At 44.8% G+C, this 20,149-nt stretch overlaps 4 protein-coding genes across 6 annotated transcripts; 2 read left to right on the top strand and 2 right to left on the bottom strand.

Annotated features, from left to right (window-relative positions):
* The first annotated feature begins 248 nt into the window (after positions 1 to 248).
* On the top strand, positions 249 to 2,594 carry pop7 (POP7 homolog, ribonuclease P/MRP subunit). The gene is made up of 2 exons (XM_040179741.2): positions 249 to 573; positions 1,545 to 2,594. The coding sequence occupies exon 2, from the start codon at positions 1,600 to 1,602 to the stop codon at positions 2,053 to 2,055; it is 456 nt and encodes a 151-aa protein (XP_040035675.1). The 5' UTR covers positions 249 to 573; positions 1,545 to 1,599; the 3' UTR covers positions 2,056 to 2,594.
* An 85-nt stretch (positions 2,595 to 2,679) lies between these two features.
* On the bottom strand, positions 2,680 to 9,007 carry epoa (erythropoietin a). Of its 3 annotated transcripts, none has more exons than XM_040179740.2 (5): positions 8,898 to 9,007; positions 5,093 to 5,223; positions 4,875 to 4,961; positions 4,540 to 4,704; positions 2,680 to 4,071 (listed from the first exon to the last, which is right to left on the bottom strand). In XM_040179740.2, the coding sequence occupies exons 1-5, from the start codon at positions 8,908 to 8,910 to the stop codon at positions 3,919 to 3,921; spliced, it is 549 nt and encodes a 182-aa protein (XP_040035674.2). In that variant the 5' UTR covers positions 8,911 to 9,007; the 3' UTR covers positions 2,680 to 3,918. The 3 variants fall into 3 exon arrangements, with proteins under 3 accessions (XP_040035674.2, XP_077963513.1, XP_040035673.2); XM_078107387.1 differs by lacking the exon at positions 8,898 to 9,007 and adding an exon at positions 8,676 to 8,821; XM_040179739.2 differs by lacking the exon at positions 8,898 to 9,007 and adding an exon at positions 8,458 to 8,820.
* A 7,900-nt stretch (positions 9,008 to 16,907) lies between these two features.
* On the bottom strand, positions 16,908 to 19,764 carry LOC120823042 (endonuclease domain-containing 1 protein). The gene is made up of 2 exons (XM_040183104.2): positions 19,329 to 19,764; positions 16,908 to 18,824 (listed from the first exon to the last, which is right to left on the bottom strand). Exons 1-2 carry the CDS (start codon positions 19,653 to 19,655, stop codon positions 18,243 to 18,245), a joined length of 909 nt encoding a protein of 302 aa, XP_040039038.2. The 5' UTR covers positions 19,656 to 19,764; the 3' UTR covers positions 16,908 to 18,242.
* Positions 16,990 to 18,117, top strand: ufsp1 (UFM1-specific peptidase 1). Its single transcript, XM_040183105.2, has one exon. It carries the CDS (start codon positions 16,990 to 16,992, stop codon positions 17,740 to 17,742), a length of 753 nt encoding a protein of 250 aa, XP_040039039.2. The 3' UTR covers positions 17,743 to 18,117.
* Positions 19,765 to 20,149: the final 385 nt, after the last annotated feature.

Raw genomic sequence — 20,149 nt, 5'->3', positions numbered from 1 at the left:
ATTTTCTGACAACTGTTTGTCAGTGGTCTATAAATGGTTTGAGAACTGTGTTGAATGCATATGTCTGGATTCAACTATTAAATGATGATGTCATATATACACACACACTCACCAGCCACTTTATTAGGTACACCTGTACCTGTACCTGTTCAATTGCTTGTTAACACAAATTGCTAATCAGCCAACCTTTAACCAACAAAGTGTACTTATTGAAGTGACTGTTGAGTGTTTCATTTTGGCAGAATAAACACGGATAAATCCCACCTTTTGCGAAAATAGAACGGTTTAATGGGATTTTTCAAATCGAAAAACTTAACGTTAATGATTGATTATCAGATCATAATTATCTATCGAGAGACGTTAGCGACGTGCTCACGGACAGGCTGCCTGAAGTGTGTCACTTCCGTTTAAGGAGAGTGGCAGAGGTAATTCACTTCCGGGGGGCACGGAAAATAAACAGCTAGCAGTAGTTGGCTAAAGCCAATGCTACTGTTTCACAAATGCGTGTAACGCGTCTTCGGTTTATATCGATGATGTAAGGCGTGTTTCTTGACTTGAAATCATCTTCTGAAGGTAAGCGTGCTCATCACATGGCTGTACTGCTAGCTTAGCTTAACGTTAGCTGCCCCAGCGCTCCCGGGCTCGGTAGCGTTAGCTTGCTGTAACGTGTGCGTGCGGTTACCACACTGTGGTAGCATCGGTTATGCGCGCTGCTCCATAACACAGCGTGTTTTTCTGTCATTTAAACGTTGATTTTAGTTCCTCAAGTTTTGTGACCAAATGTCAAACATTGCGTCTCAACAGATGGGTTATATTCACTCTGACAGTTAAATGGGATATCTGTATCATCTGTTTCTATTGCAATAGTTGTTATGTTATATTCTCCTAGTCGTATTGACATGGAACGTGAATTATTTCCATTAGCAGTGTAGTAACTTTAGTATGATTCCGTTTATTTACTGGTCCTGTTACCTGTTTAGTAACATTAATTAGTCCTATTTGGAGATAATTAACGTTTCGGGTTGTTATTTTGTCTATTACTCCTGCAGTCATAAACATATAAGCAAGTGTTGGGAAAAAGATCAGTTTACAACATTTCAATAAAGGTGAAATTTATGAGTTAACCGTTCAGCCAAATTTGTCTGGCTCGATTAGATGAGTTACAGCTGCATTTTGTTGTTGTTGTTGTTGTTATATCAGTACAATTACGTCAGGGTTTTGAGCTGAAATAATAGTAATAACTGTTGATTGACCCAAACTGAATCACTTACCCTGTGTGAGGTGTTTATTAAAAATATTGTATAACATAAAGCGCTAGATTTAAGAATCAAACTGTCTTTGTTTGAGTCTTGAGCTTTGGACCGGTTGTAGATAGTAACAATTTTTTTAAGAGCGTGGCTAAATGTTGATGGGAATTGTTAATGTTTGCATACTTTTTATAGACCCCGTCCAGCAGATAATATTGCTACGCAAAACACAATAATCCGTTTGTATGCTGGAATGTATCACGACGTTTCATTAACTTCTTAACTTTATTTTCTCAGCTTGCTCGTTTGGCCCCATCTGCTGTCCTAAAGCTCATATCTACACGCTGGAAACATGACAGAGCCACGCAGCTCAGGAATGACCTCTCCGCCTCAGACAGCCCCCGTGCACGCTGACTCCGCCCCTCCGGCCGCAGACATGGACCCAGTGGAGTACACCCTTAGGAAGCGCCTCCCCCGGAAACTACCGAAGAGACGGAACGACGTCTACGTCAACATGAAGACGGATTTCCGCGCTCAGCTGGCACGCTGTCAGAAGCTGCTGGACGGTGGGGGTCACAGGGAGATCTGCGTCCACGGCCTGGGCCTGGCCATCAACAGGGCCATCAACATCGCCCTTCAACTGCAGGCCAGCAGCCAGGGGGCGCTGCAGCTGGCTGCCAACACCTCCACGGTGGAGCTAGTGGACGACCTCGAGCCAGAAGATCCCGACGAGGCCGGCGAGCCAATGACGCGCACCCGCAACAACTCGGCCATTCATATTAAGGTCTTCTACCCTGATGCTCAGTGAGCTGAATAGAAGTCCTTCTTGTTTCCTCGTGAATATAACATTGTCAGAAGGCGGGACTGTGTGCATGTGTTTGGACACCTCTGAGGACAGCAGCAGGAGACTGCCGAATGGACAACGTGTTGGTTGAATGCCCATTTAACTGTGTTGTAATACTCTAGTCTGTAAAACCTCTCTTGACTAAACATATTGAGCATGTTGAATTGTTGCTGTCATTTATTTTTTTTACTTTGCAAGTCGTCTAGCAGCAGAGGTGTTTGTCAGGTGAACCCTCGTGTATTTAACTACTTGTAGACATGGCTGTGTTAAATTTAAAGGGACTGTTCAAGTGTTAATGTTAGAAAAGCTGAAGAATACAAAGCTTTTACTTTCAAACAAGTTGTAGTAGTAAATGTCCACTAGATGTCACCACTGTAAATCAATTTAAATTTGGTTTTCAGAACACTGAACTGCTGGTGGTGTTAATCTTTATGTATGTAATGGACCGTTTTGGGGAAAACTGTGTATTTGATTTCTTGACTAAAAATAAATTGTACATTCAATGTGCTGGAATATTTAACTTCATCTTTTACTCCACTGACCTGAATAAGACCTGGGACATGAATGAACTGGACAGATCTCCCGTTATTGTGTTTCCATCTATCCTTTTATCCAAGAATAATATTTTGTATTTAAATAGCAAATTCTACACTGATGGGACAAAAAGAACAGGAAGAAAAACATGTACAAACATCCTAAACAACATCTTGCACTCTCAACAAGATAAAGCAATACGGGAAAAAACAAGGAAGGACACTTAACCGGTCTGAAAGAGTTGAGCATACATTTTGTAGAAAACCACGAGTTCCCATGTCTAACTAATTGCCCGTCTGCAGTTTGATGACGAACAAATGACGGGAGGAAAGCAACAGTGTTAACGTCAGATACTGGAAAACAATTTGCGATTCCAGCCTCGCAGGATGTGAATTCTAAGCGGGAAAACCGCATTTTTCCGGTCAGTGGGGCTATCAGTGTGTGAAGGGAGACCGGCTGAACAAAAACATCTCGTGCAACGCTCCAACCAGCCACACTGTCTTCTTACTCCTTTGCTTCTGCTAGCCGGAAGGACAATGCTTTGATATTAACCGCTAGTTGGGTGCATAAAACACGCAGCCAGACGGCAGCGTGCCATCGCAAATTATGCCAGTTGTTTTCAGTGTTACACAAGAGATCAGACACCAAAAAATACTAACACTGGAGCTTAAAAGTAGAAAACTTGTATAAATACTAATCCTACAAATGTATAAAAATATTCATCAAAAAAAAAGAATCCCAGAGAAAGAACTGTGACTGAGGCGTAGTTGAAAGGGCTTGTGGGGATGAGGCCTCGTTTGTTCGGCGCCTCCTAGCAGTGGCGGTGGAAAGGGACGCCCTTTCGCAACCCTCGGCTCACCGATTTCCAGGTGCAATCAATATTTTCTGGCAGTTTCACCCCACAATGCGAGTTAAGTGCAGGGGTCAGACTTACTGGAAACAGACACATGCACGCTTACACACAGATAAAAACTTGCAGCATTCACACACAAACACACAGAGTGCAAGAGAGCGTGCGAGAAGACCAGCGTCCGGAGCGGTGCCTCCCACGGCGTGTGCATCACCGTGTCCATGTTTCAGGTCCACGCTCCAAGGTGCAATCATCTGCCGCCCACCCAAAGCCCAGCTGGGACTGTCCCCTCCGCTCAGCGGCCGCCCCTCACGTGAGGATGGCTTCATCTCTCTTTCTGCACGTCGCTTCCAGCAGCCAGCGTGCAGGTCAACAGTGTCAAGTCCCTCCTCTTGCCTTCGGATACGCAAATGAGCTTCGCCTGGAGTGGGGAGACCGGCCGATCAGCTGACATCTTGCTGACAAGCCTGTGCGTCCAACAGAAGGAGGCGCACTTTGCCTCGCAGGAAGTTGACGTGGACTTGAAGCAAATCTGTCGCCGAGGACACCGACCACGTTCCCTCAAGCCCCGTTGCACTCGTCGGGGGGGTGTATTCCTAAAGGACAAGACAAAGCAACATGTTACGCTTGTCTCAATTTATGTATGTGCTGTAGCAGTCTTCTTCATCATGCCTTGGTATCAACGAAATATATCTAGAATCTTCCCAGGATTGGAAAAGTTTGTTTCTTTTTTGTTTTCCGCATCTTGGTTTTGGTTTTCATGTTTTAAGAACTTCATTCCAGATGATGAAACTTTCATTTCAGTGACCCCTGACCCAGATCACAGGCTGTTCATTCAGCTTCAGCTTGTCTATCCACAAGGCCTTTCCGCTTGACCCTGACTCATTTCTAAGGCTGCGAGGCCACAATTTGACGAACAAACTCTGACAGCAGCTTCAGTGCACACAGTCTTACTCTCAAAGGGTAACACTCCTCACTTTCTCTGTTACCGGACAAAACACCATTTTATTACAGCAAAGCAACAGACCGTATAAAAAAACAAATCTTGCTTTTCCGTAACTCACCTGTATGTTGAGGCTGCGCAGCACAGCGTTGATGCTGAGCAGGTTCCTGATGCAGTTATCGATGTGGCTGTGCAGTGCTGTGTCGGTGACCGAGGTCCGTAGCGAGCTGAGGCCCTGTTGTAAGAGCCACAAGCCACACTGCACCTCTTCGGCTTGCTCTAATCCCTTGCCAACAAAAAAAGAGACAGAGGACAGGCGTTAAAGAGAGCAGAATTAAGGAAGTAGCTACATTTTGAGTTCCTGGCCGGCCAAAAGGCCTCATATGTCCATGTCGCAGCTGATCTCATCGGGTTGTCGGCTGCTTGGCAAGTGTGCGGTTTTCTTTAGCTACTTACATTTTTATTCTCCCAGACATCAAAGTCGACTCTGGTCTGGGGAACAGTGACAGGCTCTGACATGGTGCATCCTTCTCCACAGGATTTCTAAGAAAAATCAGAAAGGGCTGATGTTTATCCAGTGGTGCGCAGACGTTCAGTGTGGCTGATATCCTGGGCCACACTATCTCTGAGGCGCTATACCCCCGAGATCAGAGTGCATACATGTCTCTTCTCACCATAGCGACTTCTGCGTCTCGTGCTTCTTTCATGAAATGGTTCAGGACCCTGAGATCACAGATCGGCCTCAGCGGGGACGGTAGGCCTGGCCGGCTCCACTCCAACACCATCAACAGCAAGGCAAGCAGTCCTGTCACAACACAGACGCAGATCCAGTCACACAAACGCTGGTGGACGTCACCACTGAATAAAAACTACGATTAAGGCTTCCCAGTTGTATGCCTTTGCCACCTGGTCGGTTTCGGGTTGACATCCAAGTCAGTCCAAAATATCATCAGATGTGTGTGACATTGTCCTAATTAGCTCATTCGTTCTTGAGTTATGGCGTTTCGTGACGTTACGATGACCTTTGCCGCTTAAGCCTCTACCAATCAGATTCTAATCGCTTCAAACAATTGTAGCCTAAAAGCATAATGCTTCGCCGTCGGTGGCGTCTTATCAGCTTTCTGTAGCCTAATAAATGTACACATTCCAACGTGAGGGAGCAGGACGGTTCATATGCTTCACAGACCAAGCTGTGACATCCCGTTAATCATACATGCGTGTCCTGTTTTACTTTGGGACTAATCTCCCCTTTCAGTTCCTTTCCTCGTGTTCCTCCTGATCCCTAACTCGTTACTCCTGAACCTAATCACCTTCCCCCCCCTGCCAGCCTTACAAACATACCCCCCTGCTTTCCCCCCCATTCGGCTGCCGGCTTGTCTTTGTGTTACCCCGTGCATCATCGCTCTCCAGTAATTTGTCCCAGTGTTTACAATGACCGGCCCTCCCTTCAGAAGCTCTAAAGAAATTGGATTTAAGTGAGTTCCACCAACTTTGAGATGTCTTTCAGTGCAGTTTAAATAGTAACGATCAACACAGACCTCTCATTTTGCATTGCTGTCCACAGCTTAAAATGTTTGAGTTATGTTTGAGTTAGCACCATTTGGCCTCTTTTGTTAGATAAAAAAAAAACTGTATGAACACCACAAGACTTTAGGAACAACTGCGTCTTGTGTAAAACGTCTCCACTGGACCCGCCGCCCTCAACGCCCTCGTCGGTGACGCCAGTCAAGGTCTTTCATCGTTATACACAGGCTTCACGGGACAACACATTCGGTCACTTTTTTTTCATGTATCTCATGAGGTTCTAAGGTCCAACCTTCAGGGGTAACGCCATATGATTTATATCTTTGAATCTTTTGTCTACAAATACCCTTACCACTAACTATCCATGACCCGAGCCGTAGGACCATTCATTTCGCTGCATGTGACGCCTTAGAAACCATGTGATATCCTGGATTTGGAGAGGAAACCTGATCCTACCGTGACAGTGCAGAAATGACTGTTGAGAACAGGGCGTTTCTATAATTGTGCGACTGGTTCAGCTTAATTCATAGAAGTAGACATTATTTCTAGAGAGCAGCACTCTGAACCCCAAGGACGCACTTGGCAATGACAGTAGCTCTGCTGTTGTGGGTCATGTGGGCCTCGGGCCTTTCACAGAGGCCTGAAGGTGTTATGCAGAAGCATGGTGGGAAACACAGATGATCTTCAAAGGCAGACAGGTCGAATACAGGCAGGGTTGAGCTCCCAGACTCCCAGATAACATGAACAAATGAAACTGAATGGCAAAAAAAGAAGTTAAGCTAATCCTGCGGGTTGGCTATCGTGGAGGTCAGTCGTGTAATCATGTTAACCTCCAAGTACTACGAGTGTAAGGTCATTGAGCAGACTGTCGTAGACACAGAGGACCAAACTGCACCAAGCTTTTCTTTCACAGAATCCTTGTGTATACTCAATAGTGTATAGTTATGCATAATGTTATTCAAAGGGAACTGCAAACTTTAAATATTTGTGCAGAAGGTATTTATCAGCCCTCTTATGGTACTCTAATTTTTTCTAAATAATCTTTTCTGGTCAGAAAACTCAGATTAAGGATTCCCAGTTGTATGCCTTTGCCATCTAGTCGGTTTCGGGTTGACACCAGGACTCCAGTAATCTTTAACATGGACCATTGATATATGGATATTGCAGTGTCAGTGTTGTCTGAAAATGACCTCCTTTCCATAAACTCTGACATTTGTCATTGAAAAAGGCAGCCACTATAAATATCTTTATACAAGTGTGAGTGACTCGGCTTGGCGATTATCACTGACCTTTTCACCTTGGCCGCAGCCTACGTGAGAATGCATCAATCTGAGCTGAGTACACACACTCTCTCTCTCCCTCCCGCTCTACATTCCAATGGAATATCAGTCCAGGAACGGTGGCCAAACTAAAGGTTATCACCTTTATCTGTCAACATCAGATGCCACAACCATGTTTCTATTTTTAATTGGAAGCCGAAGTCCCTAAGCGGCAGTGCTTTGGATAATGGCAAGCGTCCCCCACGTGTGGAGTGATTCTTTGGGAGGATGATCACGTGTCAAAGCTCAAGTGAGCCATCATTTGGCTCACTTGAGCTTTGACACGTGCCATTAACTCTGCCGTGTCCCACAGGTGAACAGAGAGACCTCTGCCATTAAAACCAACAAAAGCCCCCCCCTCACACAGTGCAGAGTGGTAAATAAGTGGGGATCACATGACACAGGTGTGACATAATTTCCTGTCCAGTTTCAGCGGAATCCCTCATGGCCTTTGATAACCTTTTTCTCTTTTCTGCTGACACGTATATGACGACAGCACGAAAATCTGCAGATTCAGCTTTTGCATTCAATACACTCAAGGTCCAGTTCTGCTATGTCATGATAGATGATAATGACAGAAAAGGAAACCGTGCTTGGCAAACCCCCAGGACACCATTGTATCTGCAATGGTGGTTTACAGTAACAGGATTTAATAGAGCTTTAGTGGCGATTGAACCAGCAACTGCAGTTGATGCACTGCCCTGCTCCGCTCTATAAAAAGGTCCAAGACCAACATGAAGATTTGCTTTGTCATTTTCTCACTAAACACTGTCTTTTCTCATGCCGTTATCTTCGTTCAATGTTGGTACCCTGTCATTTGGCTTAGTTTGCAAAGGGTGAAGGATTACAGTTTGGCAGTGAATACAATCATGAAGCATGCAGGAAAAGTTAGGCACAGATCAGAGAAAATAAATAAAAAAAGATCCAGTTTTCACCCATACACATTATTGAATTCTTCACTTCCAATTCCTATATATAGCTCTCTTCTGCATTATGCTCAACTCCTGTCCTGCGTGCTTCACCGCAGTATCACAGGAATATGTCAAATCCTAAAAAAATACTAGAAAGCCGCACGCCTCCGTCCACACTTCATACACCAGTAACGTAATTAACGTGTTGGGAATACGGCGCAAACAGACAGACTCATGCAGCACACAAAGTCACGCACGACACCACAAAGTTCCGGGCGCTCTTACCTCTATTCGTTTTCTGCAACATTCGCAAACCGGTGCCACATGTTTAAGAAACATCGTGTGTTTAAATATATGCACGAACCGTACGTGTCAACGTAAAGGCACCGCAACCATTAAGTCCAGCAGGCAAACCAAGAGCGCGGGTCCCTGCTCTAGTCCGACCGGTGTGTTGGTCCGTGTCCGTGAAACCATGTGTGCTGCTGGTGAGCGCAGTCACCTACCAGACTTTGCCTCCCCGCTGCGTTTGGCAAAACCTTTTATTTACCTCCCCTAAGGGTATAAGAGATAACGCGATAGTCCGCAAGTACTTGGACGCGCCTTTTTACGCACCACGGTGAGCGATTCAACTTCAACCCGCGCATGCGTTTGCGTAAAGAGTGAAAATACGCTGGCTGCTAAAGCTGTTGTACAGAGGGAGGAAAAAAATCATGTCCATAACTCACTGGGAAAGTCCATAGCGGTGTCCGCATAGCCCCTCACAGGGTCCTCGCGGTTTGGCCCATGGGTCCGTCTATTGCCGCTTAATTGGAATCGAAGCTCTTTTGTGGGTCTCCTGCACTTATCCGGTAGGTGTTTCTAAAACTGATCCTGTTTGATTTTTTTATTGATGACTTTGTAAATAAAGTTGCATTGTTTCCATGACAATCTGCACTACATCCTCCCATAAAACCGAATTCTTTTCTTTCATCGTTATCCAAATAATAGGTTATCTCTGTTTATAAAACGCTCAGCCACAATAAGTAATGTCTTTGAAAAAACGACGTGCGTAGACTCCATTGTTCGGATGGTTTTTAGAAACCCTCATTACAGTTGTATCTTATCAAAAAGACTGATTGTGTAAACATTGAAATTAGATCTCAAATGGGATAGTTTGTCCTGCTGCCAAAAGCATCTGGCTTGTATTAGAGAACTATGGTGTCCGTGCCAGGTAATCAAATGATGCCCCACAGAAATCAAGGTTTTGCATGAGTAAAACTTCTTCACTATTTGAAATTTGACTTTAAATTAAAATGGATAATAGTGGCATTTGGTCAGTAAGTATGTTAGTTAATAACTTTAAACATCCTCCCCAACATTTTGTCAATGGCATTGAGACAGAATGTGAAAATGCTCTGTGGTGCCATAGCTGGACCGCTACAATATTTGGACCTTGATAACCTAAATATCGACCTTCAATATATGAACCTAACCTTCATATAATTTACATTATGGACTTATTGTACATTATCTGGACATACGTCATCTTTACAGTATTATCACACAACGTGTTGTTATGAAACTGATCAATTTAGTTTGTTCGTATATGGATGAACTTTAGCCAATTGAAGCCATAAGAAATGGCACCAACATCATAAGGCTTTGCAAATATATTGCACTCAATTTTAATTAACAGAGCACTCAAGTCCATTTTATTAATTGTTTTTGTGGTTTTATTTTGTCTGTTTTATTGTTTTGTTTTTGACAAAACAAACCTTTGAATGGTTCGACCTGCATTTTTATACTATTACATTTTCATTTGATCAGTAGCATATGGAGTTAAAATGCAAACACTGTCTGCAACATATCCTCTGAACACTATATCGTCCAACAAAACAGGAGAAGCCTTTGAGTCCTCACCTGCCCCTTTACACAAGAATGATCATATTTCCAGAGCTTCCAAATAATCAATCTGAGACTGTAGTGCAGGCTTCCAATCCTATACCAGTATACAAGTATTGACATCAACAAGGCATGGCCCATCCTTCTAAATGATTATATTGGCCAAATTGCATCACTGAATTAAAGTCAATCCATGTTGGCTTGCCTGAGGCCGAAAACCCAAACAGTCATGCCAAACTTGTGAAACACAGAGAAACAGATATTTGTAGACCTTGTAACGTCAACAGCGCAAAAGGGAGAGGTCAGAAAGCTGGCTGTGGGAAATCATTAAACATCCCATACCTCATGGTTCTTCCCATTGTGGTGAAATGGTTCACATCCAAGTGCCAAAACCATAACGACCGTCCGTTTCCTGGATCTGTCCTTACTCAAAACTCCCCTTTGTTTCCAGCGGTAACAGGTAGCAGTCATAACAGGCATTTTCCACCTGGTCTACTTCTACCTGAAGATACCATACCTCTTTCAATTTGTGTGACCTGGAAAGCACCACTGAACCCAATATTTCTGAATCACTGATATTACCATTTTGCTTTAACTCTCAGGTGATGAGCTATCGTAGTTTGGTCGAAGAAGTATCGTAGTCTGGCCCTTCTACATGGATAATTGCCTTTCATTACCTGAAATGGCCAAAAGGCCGGTGGATGAACCACAGGAGCTGCTAACAACTGGTGGGTTATTAATCTCATAGTTGGCGTCCCACAAACCAACCGTAAGGGAACTTCTACCAAACAGTCTCAAGTAGCTGCCTGCAAAAAGTGGCTTAGATTTACTGTCTTAAGTAACTTGGGTATAAAACCTGTCCAGTGAAGAAGGCAGGGCTCTACAATGACCCACTTTTACAATGGGGGATACGTAGCTCTCATATAAATCAAACCAACAAGGTGAGTAAAAGCATTAGCATTTTCCTAAATGCTCTTGGCAGAATGTAGGAAAGTAGCAAATAAGTAACAACTTTGTTGGGCTAATTTTCTAAAACCGTAGCAATAAATCATGGTGGAATGGGGAAGCTAGCTAGCTAACAAGTGGCTAGATGGACAGTTAGCTGGCTTGCTAATACCACCATGCTTACAGATAATGAGCCTAACAGCTGACTGGTAGCTAGCGGCAGGACAGGGACTAACAGCCCCTCGGCCTCACCACTCATGAGAAGGACAAGCAACCCAGTTAACCAGCCAGTTATCCGTCTTTAGAGCTGCGTTTGTGTCAATGCAACAGTGCTATACAGACACCGACCAGATCCGTGTTAGACAGGCCAAGATCCAATGGGATGCCTCTCCGAGGGCCTACAGGTTTGTCTACCAACGCATTAAATGTGAGGAGGGCTACGTCTAACCAGCAGAATGTCTTGATGTGGCCCCAACCACTAGCCTGCTCTCTGTTGCCTTCTTTAATTTACCAAATGAGGAAATGTCTTTTGAAGAAGCCACCAGAATCCGGCCTCATTATCTCTAAAACTATTCACAGAAACCCTTTCAGTTGTAGATTGCAAGAATACAATGCAATTCAAAATTAATTGCATTTAGTTTAAATACTACCGACCCCTTCTTGTGGGTCAATTCAATTAACTGTATTTACTGTTTGTATGTGCATTATCTAGAGCAAACATGAGATGTCATGTGACCCACAAATTCCTGGAAACACGGATTAAGGTTCATACGGTTCTACCTTTTGTATTTCATAAGCCTATGTAGGGGAAATACGCACATTGTTGATGCAAGTTAAATAAAATGGTGAAGGTAAAATATTCACAAAAGATTCACAAGATTCACAAAAAATAATTGCACATAAAATCATGAGCATGGGATTTATAAATGATGAATATCAAATTATATTCTTGATAATTTAACTTATTTTCCATTCAACACTATAAAGCCTAAGTAACCAAAATGTGATGCTGGAAGTTTAGGACTAATATGCCTTGTATTCAAATATCTTGCATGTTCTTCTCAGTGAAAGGCGTTTTCTTATTAATGTATATATTACTCTTTCTGACATGAGTATTAATGCTGTAGGATCACCGCTGTCAGAAGTGTTGACAAAAAAAAATTGTTGCTCTATTTGCTCAAGGGGCTGTTTGCTTTTGTCTGAGCCAACATGAGGGAGAGAGAGGAGAGGGAGACAAGGTACGTGCTGTGAGCCATGCTCCATGACCAGGACATGGGGATTGGGGTGGGGGGCAAGCAACGTGCGAGGAGTGCGGGGGCAGGGGAGTCCAGTCACAATGTCTCCATGGTTGCAATGGGACACAGTTAATGAATTTTGGATGATTTAAAAGTGGACGGCTGTTTTTAACATCAACCCAAACAATCTTTACCTGCGATCAGGGAGGATACAAAAAACATAAGGAGGGAGAGACTTTATCATACTCTACAGAAGGCAGTGAAAGTGCATTATGTGTTCGTGTGTGTGTGTGTGTGTGTGAGTTTGTTTGTTTTTCGCTTTCTCATCCAGGTTTTGGGCTCGCAGCCAGCTAGGTCTACTCCTCTGGCGCGACACAAGACAGGAAGCTGACATAAAAGAATGGGGTGACTGTCTGTGAGAGACACAGGAGCCAAGGCAGGAGTCAAGACAGTAGCCACTGACGAGGTCGGAAGTTATTGTTTCAGCTTTCAAGCATCTACAGTGACTGGAATCGTATCCCTCTATTGAACATAATGGGATTCCATGGTGATGGGCACGTGTGGATAAATATTCCATGACGGCAAACCCTATGACCAAATACTTTCAAGTGGCCCATGAGTAAAGCATTTAACCCCTTAAATGCTCAATCGTAGCTACTTGCAGGCCAACAACGTAACATTATAGTCATTGAAATCAAACAGTATGTAATTGAATTGCAGAAATTGACTCATGTAGAGGTCCGGGCCATTGTTGTTTTGAACAACAAGTTCAAAGTTACCTCTCAGTGTCAAGTAACATACACCTATACAACGCTCCGTAGATGCAAGTTGCTCCTCCCAGGACCCTGATTGGTCCAAATCACTGTGGTTTAAACACAAAATCTAGCCTGAAGACAGATTGTGGTTAATTGTCCCAATGAGTCTCCTTGTCCCTCCTCTCCATTTCTAGTCCACCTCTTTGCCAATTTCCATCAATCCACCAGATGCCCTCAGATTCTCCCCCCGTACTCAACCACCAGACTGCTTAATCCATCTCCACGCCTACACCCATTCCCTCACCAGCCGAAAACCTTTATTCCACTGTCAGCTCTTCAACGTTGCCACAGGATTTTCTGTCATATACTCCGAGGTTCTGTTAGCTGCCGGCCTGAATGACCTCATCTGAACTCCTGTTAGTGTCCTTCCCTTGTTTCCACTGCCCATCGTTGTGACATCAAGTCCGATTGAACATGTTCAATATTTAATCCAGCATGGCATATTTTTTGGACAGGTGGTTTGAGTCCCTAAATAATGAGATATGCTGATACTTTATTATAATAACGGATGTTGTGGGTGAAACAAATAAAATGTGTTGCCAGTGAATGTTTTGCCAATGCATTCAGAAAAAGATTTGCTCTCGAAAGAAAAATGTGAATGAGAATAATTTGAAGGAGACAAGGTTCTCTGAGGCAAATGAACCAAATGGCTACAAACATTGACTATTGATTATTCTTGAGTGCGCAGATATTTCAAACATTATGTCCCCATATAGTTAAAAGTCCAAGCTGTGTTTGAATCCAGAGCAGAAAGTTAATCCTATCAAAGGCGGGACGCTCAGGTGAGCTGTCCGTCTTTGTACCAATATGAACGCGATCCAAATCACATCCTGTGACGTTAACTTTGCATGTTTGTTGTCCTCGTTGTAATGTCACCATCAATGTCAGTTCTCATTTGCACACTGGATCAGTTTACAAGCAATTGTATAAAAGAGTAGACCTCAATGTCCCCTGTCTGAGTAGAGAGGCTCCAACTCCCGGAGACATCAAACATAAAACATTATCTGATGTGTCAATACTTGCATCACACACTCCAGTGTCACTTGAGTCAAACTATTTGCTATAACAACACAGGAAACCACATAACAGATATGAAGGGTGAGCAGGTAGGTATAAACATGCAGAATGCCTTAAATAGCGTAGGAAAACTGTTAACAATTATGTTACTTAGACGCTGTGCATATAAAGCTCCTTTCCATTCCTACGCACACAAATGGCACAATAAGTAATTTGCCATGAAATCTAACACAGAACTTCATTTTTTGGAATATACAAATATAGCTTTAGTCACTCATCTGTTCAAAACACACGCTTACAACATAATCCAAACAAGCCCGCACCACATAAGTAGATGTAAATGCTCTGTGTAAAGTGTTCCATTCACAAAGTATTTAACTACATTGGTCTGTGCAGATCTGAGGAGCAACTTCAAGAAAATCATTCTGAATGAGACAATGGCTATATATGTATATTCTAGGTCTAGAAAAAATCTTCTTTGAAATTAAATAGTTAATTACATTAATACAGCGCCTTCATTTCAGGGACGCAGGTCCATAAGTGGAACCAAGACACCAAGTCTTGCCAAGTGAAAACTAGGTTTCCCTATCTTGGTCTGTCCCGTTTCCTCTCACGGGACCCGACAAGTCTTCCACTGCAGACAGGGGATGTAAAGCACATACAGTGCATGGCTGCGTAACTGTCCCATTCTTACTCAAATGTCTGTTTACTCTGGTGCGCTTGTTGCCTCAGAGATATTTTAGGTTCCATTGTAGTTCTTCGGCCTCTTTGTGGAAATTCTTCATGGGTTCGTGTTCGTGACAATGAATTAAAAAAAACGACACATTCTTCAATCATGAGGAAAATACCTGGTATGTCTTGGGATGAGACCCGCATTTATCAAGAGGATTTCTGTCGACATCTTTACAGTATTTAAAAGAATTTAGATTACTAACAAAAAATAGAACCAACTGTAAAAAAGTAACTTCCTGATTTTTGTATAATACACAAAACTTTGTCTATTGTACGTTTGCTTCTTCTGAGGTCAGGTATTACTTCCGCCAACTACACACGACTGAGTTTTGTGTTAGGAGCATCTGCGGTCACACCAGGAAGTGTTGTCCGCTCAAGTTCAGACCATCTGCGGCGTGACGGTGTATTTGGGATTACTGAAGTTTACAAAAATGATCTTTGTTATTTATTTGTTTGAGATAATGTAGATATCTGCCACAAAGAAAACGTGTAGGAGCTTTCGTAGGTGCCTCAGAGTATCGACCACTTCAAATCCATGATGAGATGTGATGGAATCTTCGTTGTCCCCCGTCCCCCCAACTGCTCTGGCGTCGGTCTCGACAGTCATACCCACCAATATGTAGAGTGAGCAAAAAGCCGTTTTAGTGACTGACTGTCGGAGGGCCCTGTCCAATGGGAGCTAGGCACCGTGTGAAGTGGCCCAACTGTCTGGTCCATTGACATTATTTTATAACTTTGTGTGTGTGTGTGTGTTTGTGTGTATAAGGGATGAGTAACCTGCATCTAGTTGAGTTGAGATCCCAGTGTAGTCACTGTTCTCCAGTCGCACAGCATCCACGCAGAGCATTGTCCCATTCTGTGGCTCTCCAGCTGAATGACAGAGAGACATCCTGATAACACACCTCAGCTGCGATCCAGTCCACCTCTCATCAGTGGACGTCATGAGCCGATACTTCAAATCCGAAGCACGGACCAACTGAACTGATTTAACAACTGAAGGGCGCCAGAAGAGGTGTCATTACTCCTAGCTGAAGTGGAAGGCTTGGGCGCAGAAGCAGTCCTTATCTTGCTTCCTTGAGGGGAATTTAGATGGAGACCCCGGCAACAGACTGTCCATGAGACGTCTGCAAACGGAAGAGCAACACGTGAGGAAATGACTCAATCAAATGTAAACATGATGTAGCCAACCCATTATTTTTATGAGTAACTTTGTTGACCCGTGCTCGCAGATGAACTTGTAGCTCAGAGGAGATAGTGTCCAGCAAACAGAGCCGGAGGAGGGAGCAGGGAGCACGTAGTACCGAGGAACTACTATTTGTTTTTCATTTCCAATTTCGCCACATATGGAGAGAATTCTTCCACCGATGGAGCCCGGATGTAATGAGAGGTGGATTTCGACCTGCCACGGTGCAAAGGGAGAAGTGCAGAAGGCCAAAGCCCCCGAGGGAGGATGTCGTGGGTAGCCGGGTTGGGGTTAACGGTTCACTATTCACTGTCTGCTCTCTGTGCTCACACACAGATAACGCACTGGTTACCCAGTGACATGGCTGTCACTCTTGACTTTGATCCTACACCCACATGTTACCATTAGGAGGACTAATCGTGTGTATTTCACCCTGGTAGCCATAGAGCTTTATGTCGTCTGCTTTCTTTTGCGAAAGAAAAAACCCATAGTGCTTCATGGATCATAGTGAAATCAATTTGTGTGCACAGTTCAAAGTCTGAAACACCCGACAAATAAATAGCATTGACTTTGCTTAACCAAAAATATGAGATGAGGACATATTTCTTCATAATGCTTTTATAAAATGATTTTGTTGACTACTTTGAAATCACAACTCACTATTCCTATTACTGAGAACAAGCTTATTAGTGCAGCTTTCGGCCACTTTGCGTCCTGAGCCAACAGCTGTTCGCGTCGTTTTTTTGTGGTGAGGGTAAGTTAACTATTAATCTGATCTTCACGTTATGGTTACATCAGCGAGAACGAAACGAAGCCGACGAAAAGCCCCTGAAGGCATCACCGTCAGTGGGAACAATAATATAGCTGCGGAACGAGTGTTCTTGCAAGTGCGGCGGAGGGACGGGCATCGCAGTTGCACCAAATACTATCCGGCTAAGTACTTCATATTACATATTCTGCAGGGAATATTGAATATCAAGCGCTGTATGTGACATGCCAAATACGACAAATGGACAACAACGTTGTGGTCGCGGCATCTGAGAGGATCGACTGGGGAGGAAGCAGAGCGGAGGACGGCACGATTGTAACCGCGACCGAAACCCCATCCAGCAACGTCCACGCCGGTCTCCCCAACCCGTCCACGGGCCCCGTGAGATGTTCTCTAATAAAAGGAGACTACTTCTACTTCCATTACGGCTGCGATGGGCAGGACGACAGGGGCTGGGGCTGCGGCTACCGCACCGTGCAGACGATGGCTTCCTGGCTGTGCCGCAGCAGCAGCTGTCCGCGCATCGGGGACATGCAGCGCGCCCTGGTGACCGTGGGGGACAAACCGGCCTCGTTCTCGGGCTCCAGGGAGTGGATCGGAACGGTCGAAGCCGCCCTGATCCTCGACTGTTACTACGGCGTGCCCTGCAAAGTGGTGCACGTCCGAGGTGGGGGGGCAGAGCTGGAGCAAGTCGCCGCGGAGGAGCTCCACCGGCACTTCGAGGAGCACGGCTCCCCCGCCATGATGGGCGGGGACGGGGACAATTCTTCTAAGGGGATACTGGGGGTGTGCACCGGGGACAACGGGAGCTGGCTGCTCGTCGCGGACCCGCACTACTACGGAGGTCCGCTGGAGAAGGGCGAGCTGCAGAAGCGCGGGTGGGTGGCGTGGAGAAGCGTGTCCTCCCTGCACCCGTCCTCGTTTTATAACCTGTGTTTGCCTCAGACTGCCGGCAAACCTTTCTGTCCCCTGCAATCTGACGGTCCATCGTGAGGACGAGCGACGGAGTTGTTGGGACAGACTTTGTAATGTAAGGGAATGGCATCCTGTGGATGAAATCAATAGCTACAACGTATATGAAGAATATATTGATCAAATAACCTGGAAAAGCTTCATTATGCCTGATGATTTTTATATATTTACTCGTATATTATATAGTTTGTATTCATTTTGTATGTATTAAAGGGTCCATCTGTAAATTTGCAAATTAGTTTTTTGGATTTGGTTTGCTTTTTATCAGACTTTTGACAAACAGTCAGTTTTCAATTGAATATGCTTTGATTGTGTCATTCCAGTCTGTCAAACATAACAATTTGTTTATGTTCGATGATAGTCAACTTTTTGAATAAACCGTAATCTAAATGAAAAGAACTCTTACATGGACATTCAGACGATGAGGCCGACTGCAATCAATTGGCCATTTTATTGTGTACAATGTATATTATCAGTTTATAGAAACTTTCTAACACACTTCAAGCAAAGATCACTTCATCTCAATTATCTGGTACACAGTCGCTGTAGAAAATCTGGAAGTTCTTATCCACATCCATCCTCCCCTTGAGAAACTTCTCCAGGTTCTTGAGAGGAACTTCCACCATGTGGTTGTTGACGCGATCGTTCAGCCCGTAAGCTGCAAACACGGGGAACTTGTAGCGCACAAAGTACGGTGCGTTTTGGTCGAACTCGGTGCAGCAGTAGGCCGACCACATGTACTCCGGCACAGCCACCCTGTCCAGGTTGTTGCGGCGGATGGTGTGGCCGGAGGTGGTGACCCCGGTGACCACGAAGGCTTTGCCGCGGCAGTAGTTGTTGAGCCGCTTGCGGACGAGGTCCTGGTGTTCCGACCAGGGGCCCAGGTTGAACTCCCTGATCTGGGGCACCACGTTTGTCAAGCTGTAGGTGGAGGCTTTGTCCAGAGGGTCGCTCTGGTGCTCGTCGGGATTCAGCTGGCCACGTTCGTACTGCACCACGTCAGCGTAGTCCTCCAGGACGGCCTGCGTGTCCTCGAAGTTCATGTGCATGCCGGAGGACTGGGGGAAGGGCTGCATGTTGCTGGTGCTCTTCTCTGAGGCCAGCTGGGGACGGCGTGACAAGGAGAGGCACAATATTGCAGGAATTTCCTTTACTGTTTTTATCACTTCTGTAAGTTAGAGCTGAAACTAATAGTTGATTTGTAAGTGATAGACTTCTTAGAGTCTAAATACATGTGCTACATTCACAATAAAGATTGGCAAGTGATACGATTGAATACGCACCATAAATGGTCACGGCTACACTATCTCGTTGATATGCTATTCACAGTCAGTAAAGCAGCTTATGTCAAGCTTACTTAGTTGCCAATAGCAACAGTAATATAGTAGCCACAGCTGTCTAAACTACTTGTCAGGTATTAAATACATGAAATATTTGGTTTTTGTTTCTTAGACATTAGAGCATCGATCAATGTAAACATGTAACTATATAAATATACTATAGTATACATTGCAAAAACAACCAACAATGGACTTGAATTGAAACTCTGACTGAAAAAAGTCTTTTAGTTGACTGTCATTCGGACTTGGAGTTGGAAGAACACTCACCTGGGGCTCAAACATCCACGGGAAGTCCACCTTCTTCTCCCCGTCTGACTTCTTGAACGTGTAGGCAGAATAGACGGGGATGTGTTTGCGGGGGTCGTACACCGTGACGTAGCGGGGTTTCTCCTCGTACCTCTGGCAGATCTTGGTGAAGGAGTTGCCGAGGTAGCCTCTGGGTGGGGTGCCCATGTAGAGGAAGTCCTTACAGCGCTCCTGATGGTTGAAGTCCTCCACCACTCCTGCCCGAGCCCCCTGGAGCAACGCGCAGGTCAGCGCGGCCACGACAGCCGCCACGGGAGAGACCCGGTTTCCTGCTGCGGGTATCGTCATGGCGCTCTCCTTCCCTCACACGTTCTGTCCTTTTAGACCTCGACGACGCTGCGAACCCACCGTGGCCCGACAAGTACAACCTCTACGACAGCCCTGCAAACTTCTTGCTTCATCTGTACTTCCAGCAAACTGGCCTCCCATTGTAGAGGCCTTTGCATATATTCAAAGCTCCACAGGTAATTCAAACGCCTTGAATGTTATCAATCATGGAGAGAAGTTTATTGCTGCGAACACCGGGGGAAAAGAAGGACGCCGACTTTGTTCTGGCGCAGTGACATTTTAGATGTGTTTCACGTTTCACACAGCAGATGTCCTTTCATTGTAAGCTATGCAGATGACTTGTGGCCCCTGCTGGCGGCGGAGGGGGGTGGGAGGGGGGGGCGCTTAATAGACATTACTGAGGAGTCAACAGGCAGTCAGTGACAATAAAAGGTGTTTTGAGAGGGTTTGAATCGCTGCAACCACGAGAGGTCGGGGCAGCTCTTATTGAGCCC

The sequence above is a fragment of the Gasterosteus aculeatus genome, chromosome 7 (assembly GCF_964276395.1).
Source record: "Gasterosteus aculeatus chromosome 7, fGasAcu3.hap1.1, whole genome shotgun sequence".
NCBI lineage: Eukaryota > Metazoa > Chordata > Actinopteri > Perciformes > Gasterosteidae > Gasterosteus > Gasterosteus aculeatus.
Note: the sequence above shows the minus strand (reverse complement) of the source record. Positions and strands in the feature narration are given on the sequence as shown.

Bases quoted from the DNA above. Each gene is read 5' to 3' on its own strand.
- LOC120823042 (XM_040183104.2), bottom strand. From the start codon at position 19,655: ATGACGATACCCGCAGCAGGAAACCGGGTCTCTCCCGTGGCGGCTGTC. The intron at 18,825-19,328 runs GTGAGTGTTCTT...CGCCGTCCCCAG, and splicing joins CGTGGATGTTTGAGCCCCAG to CTGGCCTCAGAGAAGAGCAC.
- epoa (XM_040179739.2), bottom strand. From the start codon at position 8,479: ATGTTGCAGAAAACGAATAGAG. The intron at 4,705-4,874 runs GTAAGTAGCTAA...TTTGTTGGCAAG, and splicing joins ATGTCTGGGAGAATAAAAAT to GGATTAGAGCAAGCCGAAGA. The intron at 4,072-4,539 runs GTGAGTTACGGA...CTTGTCCTTTAG, and splicing joins TGCGCAGCCTCAACATACAG to GAATACACCCCCCCGACGAG.
- pop7 (XM_040179741.2), top strand. From the start codon at position 1,600: ATGACAGAGCCACGCAGCTCAGGAATGACCTCTCCGCCTCAGACAGCC.
- ufsp1 (XM_040183105.2), top strand. From the start codon at position 16,990: ATGGACAACAACGTTGTGGTCGCGGCATCTGAGAGGATCGACTGGGGA.